Below are 18749 nucleotides of genomic sequence, written 5' to 3' on the forward strand. Positions count from 1 at the left end.
CAATTTTCCCAGATGCATATAGAATTATATCTGAATCAATTTTGACTGAAATACTTCATACATCCTGGAATATATGTCTGTGTCACTGTAAATGCAGTGAAAATAGATACCAAATGCTCCCTTTTTACTCCACATTATCACCTGAAACCAATATTTGCTATTAATCTTCACAGTGGTAGTTTTTATTCGTTATATCATAAAAGAGAAATCCTTCAGTTGACTGCTGGTATAGTTTTTATCGCGCATGCGCAAAGATAAGCGCGAAACATTTAAAGGTACAGTACTCCTTAAATCCTTGCTGCGCTTTTAACACAAACGCTGACGTCTAAGTTTACTCGCATGCAATTGGTTGGAGGACTTCCGTATATTTTGGGAAGAGAAGCATGGCAGGAGAACCGTGGAACAGAGTAAACATTCCATTTCCCAGTGCAGCCTCAAGTGTTAATATACAGTTTACTACAGAGACAGGTATGGATGCTAATAACCCACTGTCACTTCGTTGTGTGTTATCTCGTGCTCGGCTCTGTGTGAGAAATATTTTTTCTTGCTACCCACGTGCGCAATAATGTGAAATTCTAATGAGATATATGTTTTGCAGTTGCAAATGTTAAGACTCTGTCCGTGGAAAACGAGAAGGTCCTGATACTTCTCCGCAGTGAGATTTTTCAGACGGAGATACGAGTTCTCTACGAGCTGCTGTACATCCTCAACAACAGCTACAGGGGCAACAAGACCTTCAAGGGCTTACAGCAGGTGAGGGCTGTGGGGAGACCCTCTTCATTATGTCTGTGTGTTACAGTTGATACGCTACAGTACTGCTGATGGGAAACGTGTAAGTCTTTTAGCGAGTGGCGAGAGAAAAATGTTTAGGGTAAGAAACCCAACCTAAGGAAATGTAAAAGTACAAGTCGTTGTAGGTGTATTACATTTTATTGTGTTCTTTTTTTTTAGGTCGAGCAATGCATAAACAGGCTAAAGATCATGAAGCTTGATGCAGCGCTTCAGGAGTTGGCAGATCTTTGTCCAAATAAGATTCAAAGGTATGTGGCAGCAGAGGATCTGCTTTATTTATAAAAATGAATCAGAATTAAGTGAATCCTGTGCATTTTAAAAGACTGAATCTTATAGAAATGCGTATCTGATATATTGGTTATATATAAGTACTTTTGCTTCAGTAAAGCCTCTGAAAACGTCTTCAGGGAAAACACAGTAATATATGGTCAGATGTATTCACGCTGTCATGGAATGTGTGCATGTTTGTGTTTTTAGAGTACTGAGCATCAAGAGGGGCCATGGTGATGTTCCGAGTCAACCCATGCTGGAGTGGATCTGTCTCAAACTGCTGGGAGCCGCCCAGCTGCTGAGCTGCACGTTGACTCGGTGCAGCAGAGCTTTTACGTATCCTTTTATTCAGCATATCAGGTTTATTATTCTCGAATGTGTGATAAAAGCGACAGATTATATGCTTATGTGGGTATCTCTGTCGGAATGAGGTTTCATTTTTCGTTTTACCCTTAACGGATATTTGTTGCAGACTTTCAAAGCAACAGATGAAATGGGAGGAGTTTGTCATACTCAATGTGGTGATAACCAGCATGCTCAGTCGCCTGTGGTAAGAAGCAACACAACCTTGCATTTCTGCAGTGCAAAAAAGATTTAGAAACATCTGCTTTTGAAATTAAAGTGTCTATGCACATTCACTGTCTAAATTCTCCCGCATTTGTACTCCATCAGGGTGATTTTCCGTGGTATGCTGGTCAGTCTCTCCACTCTGTACCTTCGGCTCCTGGAGCTCCTCAGAGATGTGGCCCACGCCAAGCCCATGCCCTACCTTACTGACATCTCTCTACCAGCAAATATGGCTCAGTTCCTGGGTCATTCTTATGCATTCACACTGAAGAAACACCCAGCACATGATTCTACTGCCAAACCCCAGAGGGTGAAAAGGCACAGAAGGAGGAAAGCTTCAGTTAAAGTTATCAACAAGGAACAGAAAGGGAAGATGAAAGAAGACCTCGGTGTCTCTGTAGAGAGAAGTATGGAGTCTCCTGATAACTTTTTTCTGTTTCTTTTAGTGACATCCGTTCCTAACTGGTCAAATACAACCAGTAGACCAGAAAGAAAATCTGTGTAACAGAAAGAAATCTCTGCCATAGTTTTTTTATAAAATGTTTAAAATGGCATACAAGACATGTATTGTATTGCTGATAAACATCTTTTTCAGGTCTTCCTATTGAGGCCGATATCAAGCCTCTTTTCAAGATTTTCAAGAAGGTGTGTGAGCAAACAGAAATCCTTCATCATTTATCTTTATATTTAAAAACTAATACCAACATTTAACTAATAATTATCTCGTATTGGTACCCAAGGTTAAATCTATCTCAGAAGAATCGCACAAGAGTCACAAAAAACGAAAGTTCAAGAAACAAGTGAGAGAAGCTCAAACGTTCGCAGACATGTCAGCCCATCTAGAGGGAATGATTGTGTGGTGCAGATCCCAGAGGATGAAAAAGGAGAAACGCCTCCTGAGCTTCCTGCATGTAAAGTGCCAGAAGATGAAATGCCTGGAGACAGCAGGATACAAGTAAGAGCATCTCAGAATATAAAGTTGTAGGAGTTGCAATACTTGGTGGGCATGCTCATACAATCTGTCCTTGTGCTCAGCGTCCAGAGGAAGTTGCAGTCCTTCAGACGGGAAGTTTGCTGGGTCTCATCTCCTGAAGGATCAGTACCAAAGACCTTTCTTTCCCCTGTTGCCACGAGGAGAAATGCTCGCCTGAGGAGTCGTGTGAAGACACTCAAGAGAAAATTTGTGTCTTCTCGTGTCAAGACTGGTGTGAAAAAGACAGGACAGGTGGGAAAACAGAAGGAGAATGAGCTGACAGCAGCTGGACTTTTAAAGGATGACCATCAAAGGAAAGCTGCACATAACGTGACTCTTCAGATGTCTGATTTTGATAGCCACGATGACATAGATGATATATTTGCCTCTGTGGGTTTGTGATACTGTAGAACCAAGACTTTAACTACTGACTTACTAACGGTATGACCTATTCCTCAGCTTATGATTGCGCAGCATACCACCATATGCCTGTTTAACATATCAGTTGCGCCTTATAGTCAAAAAGCTGTTTTTTGTTGTACTTCACATGTCAAACAGAGGTGGCTCAGCCCTGCTTCGCTGTGTGCTTAAATGCATCAGGACAGCATGGTTAGAGTGGCGAGTTCCGTGGCGTCTGCTTGATGTATGTAAGCAGTCCTGTTACTACCTCCCTTGCAGGCTCAGAGACCCGTCAACTGCAGATCGACTCCAATCCGCTTCTGAACTTTCACATATGACACGATGCACAAAGAAAGGCGCATCCCTCCTGGCTTAAAAAGGCATATGTCAAAGAGGCTATACTGAGAAGAAACATAGAAGAGCTCTTTTGGTTTTATGTAAAGTTTTTAGCCCCTCTGACTGCACAAAGAATCACAGGCGTAAAAGACACCAGACGACTTGTGTCGAGTTATTTTGGAAATCGACAGAAATATTAAACATGAAATTTAACTAAGGCAGTGTTAAGTTTAGATTGACTCACATCTGTATACCAACTTAGTACAAACACATTTTAACTATATTATTGATACCATCTGTAAATTGAGTGTTGCCATGGTAACTTTAAGGTTTACTTTAAGTTCAAACTTTATCATGCTACACAAGTAAGGGATAGGAATTTCTAAACTAAATGTTGAGAAGTGTGTGTTCAGGCCATCTGCGTTTGAAAAATGTGATCAAATCTTTCCAAAAGTTGCAATTTATTTGAAGTCTGAATGTTTGAACAAGAAAGGAATCCCTTAATGGTCAGCTTTGATGAGTATAGATGATTCTGATGCATCTGATAACCGAACACACTAAATGGAATAACATTTTTACTTGTAAACATGCATCTTGTTCTACTATTTTAACTAAGCACCATATGGCATACTTTTCTCTTGTGCACGATGAAATGAAAGTTGCAAGGCAAACAGCACTGTTTTTAAGTTTCAGAGGCGATAGAATGAAATGTCTTCTGGAATCAATGGCTTTTCAAATAAACTGACACCAAATAAGCTTCCTTTCTGGTATTTTTGGCACCACCTGGTGCTGTTGATGGTAAGTCCTCTAACAAGCGTGACTGAATGAGTTAATGATTAGCTGTGATGGAGTGGCCACCCGTCCGGTGTGTACCCTGCCTCTTGACCAGTGACAGCCCCCCCATGACCCTGAGTTGGATTAAGCGGGTATAGAAAATGGATGAATGGCTGGTTACTGATTAGTTCCAGAGTGCTGATTGATCTTTAAGAATGTAGAGCAATTCCCTCAACCTTGTTCATTGGCAGATGTGACACAATGCAGCGTTGATGTCGGTCATTTTATGTGGCATGGAATTAGTTCCTACATGAAATTAGCGGTTAATTTGCCTGCAGTGACGTGTTGGTAGATATCATGGACTCAGCTCTAGGCCTTTTTGGTATGTGCCACTATTTAGAAACCATGAACGCATCTGACAACAATCAATACCAACTGTGACTGCTCAGAGGCGGATTTACACATATATAGAAGGGAAAGAGCTGTTATTTCACTGCCGGTGTTTTTGCTCTCCATTATTTCCTCATTCTTTGCCACAGAGTTCCTGATTCTGGTGCTAAAGAAATTACGTAAACATATCAGTGCACCATACTGATTGATTACAAATATTTTGAACACGTAAAGTACTTCCCATGTATTGGATGTCAGTCCAATTACTGCAGTAGCTTCCTGTTTGTTTATGTACCTTTTGAGCTATCTACCTTAACAGCTCACATTATTCTTCAGAAATCGTAAAGCATAATCATTTGTGCTGCCTCAGTTCAGTGCCTCTCTGTCTACCTCTGTCAGCCAAGACACATTTGATAGCTTTGTTAATAGGCAGTCCCTCATGGACACATGGCTGATTTCAGTCCTGGAACTGTATGTATTTTTGTTGGCTGTCCTCCAGAGAATCAGGGAATGCATCACGTAGAGTTTGAGCATCATATGGCCTAAAGCAAGAGATGAAATGTAACACTCTGTACTCCTGATGCAGTGTTCGATTTTGTTTCTCCATCCCTTCTTATGATAATACCAGAAGGGGAGCAGAGGACACATTGTGTGTTCCAAGGCCCAGCCTTTTTTAAATGTCTTTTTTCTTAATATCGAATGAAATCGATACAGCCAGTGAAGCAAACCACACAACCTATTCACAACTCTGCCTAGTCTTTAACCCCGTAATCTACAGCATGAAATAGCTCGATTTGTGCATTTCAAACTATAGATGTAGGAAGGTGTGGCTCTTTTCTTTTTTGTCTTGTGTTCACAACAAACTACAGTATAAATTACTCATAATTTGATAGATAAATATTCCCTTTGTTCATTTTATGTGTGATTAAGTGTAGAGAGAAGATTTGTGTGAGAGGTAATAAAGTGACTGGACCGTATAGGACTGATGCACCACTCCCCAGCTGAAAATGCAGAAAAAGTACAGTTTAACATGGAGGATCTGTAGACCTTCATGTTATCTAATGACTTTTAGCGGTGAACTGTCTTCCTGGGTTCAACTCTTTTAAGATAATGCTGTGGCATATCATTCAACTGCATAAATGCAACCCAGAAACATCCATCCTATACCATTCAAATCTATTTATTTTCTGTGATCACAAGTTTGCTGCACTGCAATAAAAAGTACATCTCCTGTGCAGTTAAACATTGTGGACTAAATTTGATAAACATTGGCCAGTTACCCAACTACCCATTTATTAGAAATTGATCTTTGGGCTTTCAGTTTCCTTTTAACTGAAAACCAATTTACTTCTTATGGATGATCTCATTTTGACCACCCTGGGATTAAGGCTAAATAAAAGTTAAAGTAAATGTACTGTTTGGTCAAAGCATTCAGACAATGACTACTGGATGACGCTTTTGGTATAATACCAAATAATCTCAGTGAAATTAAGCACCAGGACTCTTATTTTATGTGTATTAATGTTTAGCCAAAGACCAAGGTTCACTGGTAGACTTTCAATTTTATTGTTGGAGAGAAGCATATTTTGAAGTTACAGTGTAACAGTTGTGTTTTTATGTCAGACACACAATGCCAATGTACTGCCATGTAATTGCTGCTTTCCACTAATTTCCACATACTGCACTCACACATACACACACACATATCCCTGTTTTAACTATTTAAATGTTAAAGGCAAAGAAGAAATCAGTAGATTGATATTGCAAAACTAATCCATTAAGTTTTGCAATTATTTACAGTAAGCATTCATTTCTGAAAGTAATCTTGGACTATGTTAAGGTGTAAACAAGTATATGAATCATTTATAAATGTGGACGTGTGGAACAAGTAGCCTACAAATATTTAACAAACGGGAAGATGATTTCGTCATTTCAGGGTGATAATGGCGTCACATCCTGTCATTTGTAATTTTAACTTCCGGAAGGTGGGGCTTTTGTTGCAGGAGCAGTTTGTATTCGGGGAACCAATGCCTCGGTGTGCGCTTTTAAAGCAGTCAGCAAGATAGCATCAGCTAAGGGCAGCCCTCGACTCCTGCTTTGGTAGGACTTCCGAACTTGTTTCTTTTATTGGAGCGATTTGGAGTGATTTTGTCGGAGCGTGTTTCCTAGCAAGGCTTTTGGAAGGAAACACGGTAACGTTACACACCTGTGTAGAGGAAGGGCGAGCGACTCGTGGAGTCAAAGGGTGACTTAAAACAGAATATGGGTGCTAGCACATTAAATACAAAGTTAAGCCGTTCGTTTGAACGAGTGCACGTGTTTGTGTTGTTATCTTGTATTTGTTTATCGTCGGGAACGGTCAAGACATGGTACTAACACTGTACGTTTAATTAATCTGGTCACGAGTTATTTTAGCGTTACTAATTAATAGACATTTACAGAAATGTGTTGGAGTCCGTCAGTTTTCTTCCCTCTTAACAGATACTAAGAATTGGTGTTTGTGTTTGTTAGTGTTCTTTTTATCCCCATTGTTGTGTAGCAGTACCGTTGATTAGCAATAACGGTATTAGCTTAGCCTAAGTACCTGTTTACGAGCTTCTCTGTTTATATTGAAAGAGTTCAGTTTCCCTAACGTGTTTGACAAATGTTTGTGGTCCTTCTGAAGGTCTAATATTTAGCTTTAGAAGCCATGGAAATAACGCGTGTTGTGTATTTCTCCATCAAGGATTGCTACAAGTGCTGAAAAGTTCACTCAGATGAGATGACACACCCAATGGAGCTCACGACTCCTTCTACTAATGTTGTTGTAATCCTGAAAGTCAGCAAAATAACTGTTTGCCTTACTGCCAGAGATAAACCCACCTCACTAGACGCCACCGCCGGTGTCTGTGTCATCAGACTGTTGCATCCTCTATTGTTAATCTACTGAAATACCATGAATCGCAAAGTTAAATCGCTCATTTTGTTGGTTAAAAAAGGACGTGCTTTTCGACATGGCTTTGTTTTACTGTCTCTAACATCCGTGTGTCAATTACAAAAAGTCCAATAAATTAAAAGTTACGGGCAGTTCAGTCCGTTGGGGAGTGTTTACATGTATACAATGTGTTGTATGGGTGGAGAATGACGATTCAGCTCTATTTGTGTTTGTGAGGGAGTGGAGGACAGTGTTGGCAAAGCAACTCTCACTTGTTCCATCTTGCTAATAAAATAAAGACAAGGGGAGAGGGACAAATGTAATCATGACAATAATGAATGTCTGATTTAGATCGTCTAATAAGTACATGAACTTGTTGTTTTGTGCTCTGAAGCGTAATGAACACGAACATCCCGTCATTAAACTGCTGAAAACAATGCTGAACCCAGCGCACTCACAACATATTCAGGGAAACGGCTCAGGATATCTTTAGCAGTCTTCTGGGGCTCTCACGTATTGTACTCTTATTACATCATGTGTAGTCAAACCAGTGATGTTAGAAACATGACTGACAGATAAGCTAAATTGTTCTGTTGTCAGTTCATCTGAGATTATTCATGCAGGTTTAAAGCAGCCATTGCTGGTTGTATGTCTGTAACATTTGCTTTTCCTTTGTTGCAGATTGGTATGAGTGGCTCATATCAAAGAGCTGTAATCACACTAGTTTTACTAAAATATCTGCAAAAGGAGACCATTTTTAGAATTCCTAATTCCCACTTTGTAATCATGTAGAGTCAGTTGCCTGCAGACAGGTAGGAAGACACCTTCATGTAAAATAATGTTGAGTTGTAGATTCTGACAGCCAACTAACGCAACATTGTCTCTAAGGCACAAGTTGTTTGACTAGAGTGGAGTGATTTTTATTTTTTCTGTCCTGAGGGTAGACAGCTTAGTTCACTGGCAGACATACACTAGATGAATCGGTGGGTATGAAAGGCACTCGCTATGAAAAGCACAACATCGTGTTACCTGCAAGGAAGAGGAACGAGATATGCAAATATGTGTTTGGGAAGCTTGTAATAATTCATCTTTTCTAAATTATTCATATCCATTAATTTTCTGTCACCTGCTGCCGGCATCTGGTGCCTGTGGGGCTGTTCACCGGGCTGTTGCAGAAGCTACCTGTGGGGGTTGTTTTTGCTTCTTTAAGGGTAGCTGTGTCTCACTACACCCCAGAACCACTTTCTGTAAGAGCACCAGTGCTGTGGTAACTTACTTTGATCAGTTTGTGGCTAATTCTTCTTCCACTATGTTTTCAGTAGAGAACCAAAGCAGATTGAATATTGTAGATATTTTATCTTGGTAAGTAAAAACACGGAGAACGTTCAAATAAGATGCTATTTTCTCCGTGAGTATATGGATCTCATCATCTACTGGCAAGGATGCTCTAATTGATCGGACAGTATTTGTCCCGGATAATGTGACTGGTGGTCACTAAAAGGGCTGATCTCAAACAAAAGCTATCAAAGGGCAACGTCAATTCTCAGAATTGAACATGGTTGATGTAACTAATATTTTATTTATTTATTTTTGAGCTTTTGAGGTGAGAATAAATCATCTGCAACTGATGCCAGTTTCACTGGCACCATTAAGAGATGAAAAGGAAACCACACAGCTTGCAAAACTGAATGTTTTACCATAAAATGGGTCACAAAGGATGCTTAATTTAATGTTGCCACAAACCTATTATCCTGGAGTATAAATAAAAAATAATGGTCGGTAACAAATACTCCCCGGCCCATTGGTTGGGTATTCCTGGCACACACAACAACATTAAATAAAAATGGCCTACAGGAACTTAAAAAAAAAAAAAAGTATTGCCTGAGTATAATAACTTGATTGTATGTCTATTGTGAACCAGATTTAAATTTCATAAAATATGACTTATTTCATAGCGTGAGAAATCTGTTTTTTATTCATTTTATACTCTCAGCTGTTCTCAGTAACCAAGAGCAGGTTAAGAGTGATGGTGCACATGTAGCCTAATGATGGATAAGCTGCTGTCAAATCATGGTACCTTCTCATCTCTTATCAAAGAAAGAAATCGAACATTGGTAAACAATGTCTCATTATAGATCCATCCATCTATCCTTTTTCCAATTCAGAGTTGCGGTAGGTGGCTGGAGCCTATGCCGGCTGCCATTGGGCAAAGGCTTCAAATACAACTTGTATCAATATCGACTGACCCTGCTCCCAACAATCAGCATCATTTCCTCCTGCTTGCATCCAGACGCATGTACATAATTTAGGTATATTAGTAGACTGAGTGTGGCGAGATCTCTCACACCTCTTTCCTCAGCTCCACTGCTGATTTATCCACACACCTGCACTCTGAATGCGCTTTTTTTTTCTCCTCCAGTCAAGGCCGTCGTTTTTCTGACGGACACTAAGAGGATTGTCTCGATTCCTAAATGCGTTGCTGTGTGTGTATTTCTGTGAAAGTTGGTGGGAAAGACTGGAAGACCCGATTTCACAGAAGAGTCCACCGTCCGTGCTGTTGCGTGAAATATTGATTTCGAGCATTAAGCGACGCTATGCTACACCGTTCAGTGTCGCATTTACCTTCTCAGAATGTTTGCTCTGTAAACCCAGTAGAACTTTTAGTGTAACTGTCATGATTTGCAACTTTCTGCTTCAAACCATGATGGCACAACAGGCTCTTTCCATGGTGTAGGTGGTGTGTAAGTGAGCCTCTCTCTTGTCAGGCAAGTAGAACAAATAGCAAATTGGTGATAAAGTGCAGCTGGGAGTTGCTCAGCGAACAGATTTGTGAGTAAATGCATGCTGAAGCATGAACTCTCATAGTTGTCTTGAACGAGTCCTGTGGAATGCTCGGTTAATGGGAAACATACAAGTGTCGGGACAAGATCACCATGGTCAGCTGCAGGGGGAGGAGAAAGGATATCGGTTTAGCACAGCAGGCTAAAGACATTTTTTTCATGTTGGTCATTATGCTGACTCTATGGAGATCAGCATTTACTGCTCTGCATTAGCACCTTGTTGATAGTTCCCCTAATTAGGAGAGAGGGAATGGTTTTTGAAGAGAGAGATGTTTGAAACTCACCCCATTTAAGTGCAGCTGAAGTTGGAAGGATTTTAACACGGTGAAGATTTAGGGTTCTGTTGCCCAGTTTTGTCAAAGGCCTCTCTGTGAACACCCCCTTAGTATGCATTGTGGAGTGTTTTTTTTTTTTTAAATTGCCCCCTCGCTGTTGTATGCCGTCTTTTTATGTAGATTAAATAATTTCCTGATCTCCACAGGCAGTGGCTGTTCTAACTGGTATATTCTGAAAGACCAATCACAATTCTGCCCAGCCCCAGCAGGGTCTCGCTGTTAAATGATGCATTGTTTGCTGTGCTGTGATAAACAAACTGCTGAGTCTTGAATGCCGTCGGTGTGTCACAGACGAGCAGTTCTCAGAGTTAACACATGACTGAAGTGACTCAACCAGTCTGTTGTTTTGGGTTCTTCAGTCACTTTTGCTTGAATAGAAAAATCTTTTCAGTTTGGCAGTGGTAGAAATCAGAGGAGTCACACCAGGAGCTTTCCTAGCATGAATTTAAGGAGGTCTAACATGAGTCATTGGTGTAAGGTTGAAATGGGAGAGGCAGTTTGTAAGTAATGAGATGACAATGTTTTTGAGAGTTCAGCATATTCTTTTTTTTTTTTTTTTCTCTCTTTTTTTTTTCTGCTTGCGTCGTTTCGTCATCAGGGCAGTGTTTCTATTTCACCAGTCGCTGAGCCGCTGTGGAGGGATTTGGTTGACTAATGTGACACATGTTGAGGGTGATGGAAGCAGCTAATCTCCTTCACAGATCGTCAGACTTGGGAGGGTTGCTATTGAGTCAGAAAATTCCCTGTTTTCTTCATCAGAGGAGGAGAGAAAATCCCCCACCCCTGAGATCCCAGGAGTGGAGTCTCCCCAGGCTCTACTGTCCAGATGTCTTGTTTAATACTCACTTATTCAGCTTCCCTTCATGACTTCAGTCGCATCACTTCATGACCCTGAGGATGACCATCACCAATTTGACTCTCTCATATTGTTTGTGCAAGGCAGCCCACTTGGGCCTTTGGCTTTCATGACCTTTACAAAACTGAGGGTTTTCAGACGAGTGGACAGCTTTCCACTAAAACTCAGAGCTCTGAAAATCCCTACACCTTTATTGTAAAGTATTTATTTAGGCCTTATACCAGCGCTTCAGTTGAACTTTATATTTAGGAGCACCAAACGGAAAACTTCTTTTACGACTAACGCCACACAGACGGTGGTCCGTGATGCACGTGGCTTTATGTGCTTTGCAGTGAGGGTTACGTGTCGGCAGGAGTAGGTTTCTGTCTTTTTCACCTCTTATCTTCATGAGAAATTTGGGGCTGTAATATTACTGATTACTTTTTTTTTTTTTTTTTTGCCAAGAACGAGCTGATAGCTCGAAGGACTGAGTGAAGTGCCAGCAGCGGGAGTGTTTACTTAGCAGAAACTGCTAGATGACAGCTCACACACCGTTGTTACCACCCAGCTTTGTTATGATGACAACAGACATGTCGCTCTTCTGTTCAACAAGCTCTCATGACGCATGTACATGGAGTGAAATGCCACTCCCACCTGCTGCATCACAAGATATATGATGATGATTAAAAACGGGTATATTTCCAAGCTGCACTGGAGTGTCTATCCTTTATATTTTGCATCAGGCCTAAACGGGTTAAAACTTCTGCACATGTACGGCTGGCTTAGTCAATTTAATGTCATTTGAATCGGCTAATTGATTTAAAAAAAAATCAATTTTAATGAGTTTATTTTTGGTGGTGCTTCGATGATTGAAGTGTACTTTAAGCACCAGTTGTTAATAGAGGGGCGTGTGACTTTTTCAGAAATGACCCATTTGCTGGCAGCATGACTGTTTGCTGTAATCATTTAGTAATAACTGTGTGACTTCTGGTGAAACTTGTTTGTTCCTCGCCCCGTGTTAAAATGAGCATAGTTTGAAGGTTGGGACGTTTTCCAAACGTAGCTCATTTATATTTCAGGAGTCTTGCAACCAGAGTGGGCTGTTAAACTGAATCCCACCCTGTCCTTAACTCCTCACCCCCTAAAATGCACTAGTACCAAGAAAACACCAGCTTCGTATGTGGGTCATGCCTAAATATTAATTTCGCTCTCTTTCTCTCAGTGCCCTCCATGCAACCTGTGTTGCCATGCGGGAACTCTCATCTACTGTTGGAAACATCTCACTAATTGTTATTTATCGTGCCTTAAGTTTATTAACTCTGTGCTTTATCGTATTGGGGTCTGTGCATGTGCACAGTGAAGTGGGCTATGTGTAAATAATTTAAACCATGACCCAGACACACAAGTGCTGAGTTCTGCATGTTTTGTCAAAATGTGTGTAATTGAATGTGTACGCTTGCATGGGCATCATTCCTATGATCCCTTTCACTGGTCTGCTTACTGATAACAAAGACAGGAAGAGCACAGGTCAGGCTTCACTTCCTGGTCATGGAGAGTGGAACCATGATGCCACATCCTCCGTATCAACAGTCAGGATGCTTTTACTGGCATATCGAGGTGATTGAAGAAGGAAAAAAAAAAAAGAAGAAAGAAACCTTTTTCTGCTTTTGGTGGAATTATCATATGCACAGAAGCACATTTACTGATTTTTCACACCAAAAGTTTGGATGAGATTTCAGTCAGTTTGTCTGTTCTCTACATTTGTAATGATACGCTTGAAGTGACAGATGGGTTGTTGTTTTTTTCTGCTTGTCCCTCAATTTATCTCCTCAGCCTTGTCTGTTGAATGTTCAACACTTGTAACACTGGTTATGAGCTAAAATGTTTACTGTTGGGGAGGAGCAGATTATGAATACGGCTATGAATCAGCTCAGTGCTTCCATTAGTGTGACATCCCAAGAGGAGGGAAGAATCCGTCTCTGTGGAGAGATAAACTGCCGATGGTATGAAGTCATATGACGGAGCAGCTTTTGACTGCACATAGCTGATTGTCAATGGCTGGATGCTTCTGTTGATCTCACTGACAGCGGACTAAGACGTATCTCATGATGATAATGGGAAACATAGCAAAGCACACACACGGGAGGCTTTAAAAGGCAGACTGAGCACACCAGGTCTAGGTGTAGCTCATTCAGCCGATTATTCTCCGTTCTGCACCTGCAAAACAAAACTGCTGGAGAAACACAGACATCTAGGAAATGTTCGAATATCCAAAAAATAACATTGATATAACACGACTCGGTTAGTACTTCTGAACAGTGATAATCAAGCGTTGCTTTTAAAGAGGTGCAGCCCCAAGGAATTGAACTGATCTCCTTTTTTTTTTTTTTAATCATTAAAGTTGCTCCAGTGTGTCCTCTATCACTGGACATGACGGTAAGCATTGAAGCTCATTTTCTTTGAGTTGGAGAATAAGAGCATGGGAAGTGCTTATCGTGGCTGTTACTTACTGGCCAACTTCTCTCGAACTATTCGACTGGACTTTAGTGTTCAGTAAAAGGTTGTCATAGTAAAATGTGCTGATGATTAAAGGTACTTTGTTAAATATCAGGCTAGGTTTAGCTCCTCTCCGCCTTACATGCACAACTAATCAAACAGATGAGTCACCTGCGATGTTCAAAGATCAAATGACCAAAATTCCACTTTGAGTTGTCGGTTGCAGTATGTTTCATACTGCATATAGATGTTCGCAGATCCGGGCTTGTTCTGAACCCTGTGCTCACTTGACAGTCGTGAATTAATCCAAGTGAGGTGAATGTTAAGATATGGCAGGCAGACATTTAGAGTGCAGTCAGTTGGGCACTCTTGCTGGAAGTTGTATCTGACAGAGACAGAAGATACTGAAGTGAAGCGAAACACAATTGACTCTAAGCCTTCACCTTCTAAGAGCAGAGCCATTACAAGGCAGATAAATGGCCAGTCACGTCTCCCTCCTTTTTAACGAGTTAAGCGCAAGATGCCCTATTTTAATGCTTCCGTAAACGCTGCCTCGCCATGGAGAATGATGGCTTCATTACTTCTGATCAGTTGCAATGACCTTTTGATGACGAACTTTATAAAGTTCTCGGATTCATGAGTAGGCAATTTGGCACTTTAATGAGCACGGTAGGGGTTAAGATTCAAGATTTGTTGGAGCACAGCCTAGAGGCTTGGCACAGCGCGCTACTGTGGCTGGGAGGGCTGTTAAGTAACAACTGCCATCTGTCCCTACACTCTTGTGTTCTCTCCTTTTTGAGGTTATTTACAGTAGGCAGTGATATGTTTCCACTCTTGTCATTCACAGGTTGTATCTGTCTGTGCATGTGTGTGTGTGTGTGAGTGTGTACACGTGCTTGAGTGTATAAAAGAGGCACAAAGAAGGATCCAACGATGGCTGCCAATAAAGGTAAAAACCAGAGCTCTCTGGCATTGCACAAGGTGATCATGGTGGGAAGTGGAGGTGTGGGGAAGTCGGCCCTCACGCTGCAGTTCATGTACGATGAGGTGAGTCATTTCTGCAGGCGCCGGGGTCGCCTGCCTACTCATTTCCACTATGTTAGGTTTTTATCATATCTCCATTCAAAGACCTTCTTTCAGAGGTTAACATGATATATCATTTTTTCTTTTAAAAACATTTCTCTTGCTTTTCACTTGCTTAATGGCATATTTTGAATTGTGACACTTTTTTGAGAGCTGCAACGGTCACAGTTTGGCTCTTCTCTTATCAGCATTTATATTTTTATTTATTTCAATCCTCTGATGCTGATCAGTGTTGTTCACACCAGCTGCGGTGCTGATCAGGCTTCACCGACGCCTTAAGCATGCAAAGGCTGCTTGTCGTGTCACGTACACTTCTTAATAAAATGAAAATCTTTACATCCTCAGTTTGTGGAGGACTATGAGCCCACCAAAGCGGACAGCTACAGGAAGAAGGTGGTCCTGGATGGAGAGGAAGTCCAGATCGACATCCTGGACACAGCTGGCCAGGAGGACTATGCTGCTATCAGGGATAATTATTTTCGCAGCGGGGAGGGTTTCCTGCTGGTCTTCTCCATCACAGAGCACGAGTCCTTCACTGCCACTGAAGAGTTCAGGTAATGATGCTAACCTGACACTGCTATGTTGGTAATGGCCTTATTACTCCAGTGGTTTGACTACCCTCACTGATATCATGGATATCATTCTTGTTTCTGACATTATTGTTCTAAAATTTATAAAAAGCAGACAGAGACCACTTAATATTAAATAGTCCCTTTCCTCTTTTTTTTTTTTTGTTTTTTTGTCCTCAGTCCTGATCCTACAATTATGATACAAACATCAGTCAGAATAAGCTCCTAAATTTGCATCGAAGCCCCACGCTGACAGTTGTTTGTTGAGGAGAAACGGAGCCTGCACCAGAGCTTTGCTTTAATGCCACTGCCTGTTGTGTGTTTGTTTGGATCTATTTTGGCAGGAAGGTGTGAGTAGGATTTGAACGTTCCCAACATCAACAAAATGCTGAAGCTCAAATCGAAATTGTTTGTCAGCAGCACAGTTGGAATCATTTCCACCTGCCAAATGTTGGCCTAAAACACATCAGTTTTGCACGCTGTGAAGAAATAAATCACCCCCCACATTCAGCACTCTAAATGGGAATAATAGTTTAAGCATTTTAAGTACAAACTGTGTTTGACAACGTGTGTATCACTATACTGGCATATTGATGCTTTGTTGGCTTGAAAATGCTCAAAAATACATATAAATGTCTTACTTTGGCAGGGAGCAGATCTTGCGGGTGAAGGCGGAAGAGGACAAGATTCCTCTCCTGCTGGTAGGGAACAAGTCGGACCTGGAGGAGCGCCGGCAGGTGCCGGTGGAGGAGGCCCGCGGGAAGGCCGAGGAGTGGGGTGTCCAGTACGTAGAGACGTCAGCCAAAACTAGGGCCAACGTCGACAAGGTGCCGCTGCTCACACATTCCACCTGGTGTATAGAACTGTGCTGAAGTTTTAGGCACTGAAGATTAAGTGGGGATGCCTTCAAAAGTATCAGCACAAATAGTTTGTATTTATCACTTCACTTCATAAAGGACAAAAATGTGCTCAGATCTAATATTTGGGGTGACCATTTCTTGCTTTTGTCAAGTTAGTTGATCAAAGCATTTTTGAAACTTGCCATGGCTCGTCTGTGGTATGTGACTGTTTCAATTCCTGCAGTTCCAAACGGATATTAATCTGAATGTCTCTAAAGCTTCTGCACAGTGCTGGACTTCAGTTTGACTTCAGGATTTTCATTTTATCACCATTAAGCTGTGATTGTGTTCCCTCCAGGTTTTCTTTGACCTGATGCGTGAAGTACGAGGCAAGAAAATGTCTGAAAACAAGGACAAAAACGGGAAAGGAAAAAACAAGAAGAGCAAGAAGAGTTTCAGGGAGAGGTGCTGCTTACTTTAAGCATCCCATGGACCCAAACGAGCCACGATACAGCTGTGATGCTGGGGAACAAAGCAGATGTCTTTGTTGTTGTCATTTAAATGAAATTTAATTTGATAAATATTTTTAATAGCTTGTTATAGATCAGTGTCTAGAACAATCTCAACCACTTTGTTGCCAATTTTAATGAATGAAATCTGGCTATGGGTCTCATTGGAAGATGACCTCTTGTGACTGTGACTCGGACTGCAGTGTTTGATGGCTCACAGTAAGCTAATGACCAAACTGCCAGTGACACTAACTCTGCTGCTCAAGACATTCTCCACTGTTTAACTCGGAACTCCACTGCCTTTAACTTTGGATCGGTGTGTTTTTGTTTAAGTAAACAGGGATATTTTAATGTCTTTCTTTAATTTCTCCACTCTACTCTTAAATCTTAAGGCTTTTTTTTTTTTTGCAAGGGGCTCTAATGCTGCTGTGTGTCCTGTTTTTAATTATTGATAACACTCTATTCCCTGTTAATCAAATTTGTTGGCTTTCATCTGTTCACATGTCTTCGAAACCCGAATGCGTGTTTGATGTGGGCGCTGGAAGTTTCAGCTTCCATTGTTTCCATTTTTTTTCTTCTCCTTGACCACAGAAGGTTCATGAAAGTTATTACCAAACAAGGTTATTTCACTATCACAATTCAATCATAAAAATAGTTTGCAGGTTTTTTTTTCTTCCCAAAGAATGTCGTTCTGACCTGACAGAGCTTCAGGTAAGTCTTAACACTTGTTGAATAGGTTGTGATTTGATCACTAGTTTGTTGTAGGTAAAGGAGGAGGGAGCCAACATGATGTTCTTCATGTTGCTGCGCTGTTTGTGCGACCTGACCTTCCTCACAGTGCAGATCCCTTCCAGTCATGCTTCTCTGTTGAGGTTTGGAGTCATTGCTGGCTCCGTGCTGTGACAGCTGTTGACAATCCAGAAGGCCGCCTTGCTCCAACGGCATCATCAGCGTCTTATTAATAGTCACCACTCTGTTGTGTTTTCTTATTTTTTTTTTTTTATTTCTTTTGAATAACACGCACTACATCACCGAAACCCAAGAGAGGGACTTCATCCAAATTGGTCATTTTTAAATGGATTGTGCCAACAATGTGCAAAGCAGACTGTTTGAGGATGTGCAGTATGTATGATAACTGTGTGCATTTATCAGAAAACTCTACTACCTTTGTGTCTTTGAGCAAAGCTTTGCTTTCTAACTGTTGTTTAATCATGTTCCGCAGTAAATGAGAGGTTTATCCCACTGCCTAAACAATGCTTTGTAACATGCCCTCTTTCTTCTCCTGCAAGTATTCTTTGGTTTTGCTGCAGCAACGCAGCAGCAGAATAAATGCTTTTTTTTTTTTTGTTTTGTAATTAATGAACATTATTTTATGACCTCACAACGGTGGCTTACATGAATGAGTTCTAGTGTTGCTTTTATATTACAACTCTTTTAACGACTGATTTATTTTTTTGAACAATTCTATGAAAAAGAATCGGTTACCACCGGCAGACCTCGTGTTGCACATTGCCCTCTTGTGGTTGGTGTAGGGAATGTGACCACTATATCTACTTGACATATGTACATTGTAATGTTAAATTGGCATTAACCACTGAGATGAAATGTCATAGTTGGCATTTCTTGGTTCCTTTGGGCCAGTCTGTGACCCACTTTTGTCAAAATAACCCAGCAGTTACTCACTTTGCATTGATTGTGCCTCTGCCAGCAAGAAGAGTGCCATTGGCCTGTTTTTCTTGAACTTGACAGTGATATACTGCCACCATTTATATTAACTTTACAACCTTATGTTACATGGCAGGTCTGTGTAACACCCTCAAGACGAAGC

At 41.0% G+C, this 18749-nt stretch overlaps 2 protein-coding genes across 2 annotated transcripts; both read left to right on the plus strand.

Moving 5' to 3' along the window:
* The first annotated feature begins 300 nt into the window (after positions 1–300).
* nepro (nucleolus and neural progenitor protein) lies at positions 301–4243 on the plus strand. The gene is made up of 9 exons (XM_072397325.1): positions 301–468; positions 599–753; positions 952–1040; positions 1270–1398; positions 1535–1612; positions 1735–2036; positions 2225–2274; positions 2370–2584; positions 2665–4243. Exons 1-9 carry the CDS (start codon positions 384–386, stop codon positions 3002–3004), a joined length of 1443 nt encoding a protein of 480 aa, XP_072253426.1. The 5' UTR covers positions 301–383; the 3' UTR covers positions 3005–4243.
* Positions 4244–6485: 2242 nt separating this feature from the next.
* On the plus strand, positions 6486–18175 carry ralba (v-ral simian leukemia viral oncogene homolog Ba (ras related)). The gene is made up of 5 exons (XM_072397334.1): positions 6486–6601; positions 14769–14968; positions 15350–15558; positions 16223–16400; positions 16771–18175. Exons 2-5 carry the CDS (start codon positions 14855–14857, stop codon positions 16891–16893), a joined length of 624 nt encoding a protein of 207 aa, XP_072253435.1. The 5' UTR covers positions 6486–6601; positions 14769–14854; the 3' UTR covers positions 16894–18175.
* Positions 18176–18749: the final 574 nt, after the last annotated feature.

Source organism: Leuresthes tenuis, unplaced genomic scaffold, assembly GCF_036924035.1.
Source record: "Leuresthes tenuis unplaced genomic scaffold, fLeuTen1.0.hap1 SCAF_12, whole genome shotgun sequence".
Taxonomy (NCBI): domain Eukaryota; kingdom Metazoa; phylum Chordata; class Actinopteri; order Atheriniformes; family Atherinopsidae; genus Leuresthes; species Leuresthes tenuis.

Bases quoted from the DNA above. Each gene is read 5' to 3' on its own strand.
- nepro (XM_072397325.1), top strand. From the start codon at position 384: ATGGCAGGAGAACCGTGGAACAGAGTAAACATTCCATTTCCCAGTGCA. The intron at 469-598 runs GTATGGATGCTA...TATGTTTTGCAG, and splicing joins ACAGTTTACTACAGAGACAG to TTGCAAATGTTAAGACTCTG. The intron at 754-951 runs GTGAGGGCTGTG...CTTTTTTTTTAG, and splicing joins CCTTCAAGGGCTTACAGCAG to GTCGAGCAATGCATAAACAG.
- ralba (XM_072397334.1), top strand. From the start codon at position 14,855: ATGGCTGCCAATAAAGGTAAAAACCAGAGCTCTCTGGCATTGCACAAG. The intron at 15,559-16,222 runs GTAATGATGCTA...TTACTTTGGCAG, and splicing joins ACTGCCACTGAAGAGTTCAG to GGAGCAGATCTTGCGGGTGA. The intron at 16,401-16,770 runs GTGCCGCTGCTC...TGTTCCCTCCAG, and splicing joins CTAGGGCCAACGTCGACAAG to GTTTTCTTTGACCTGATGCG.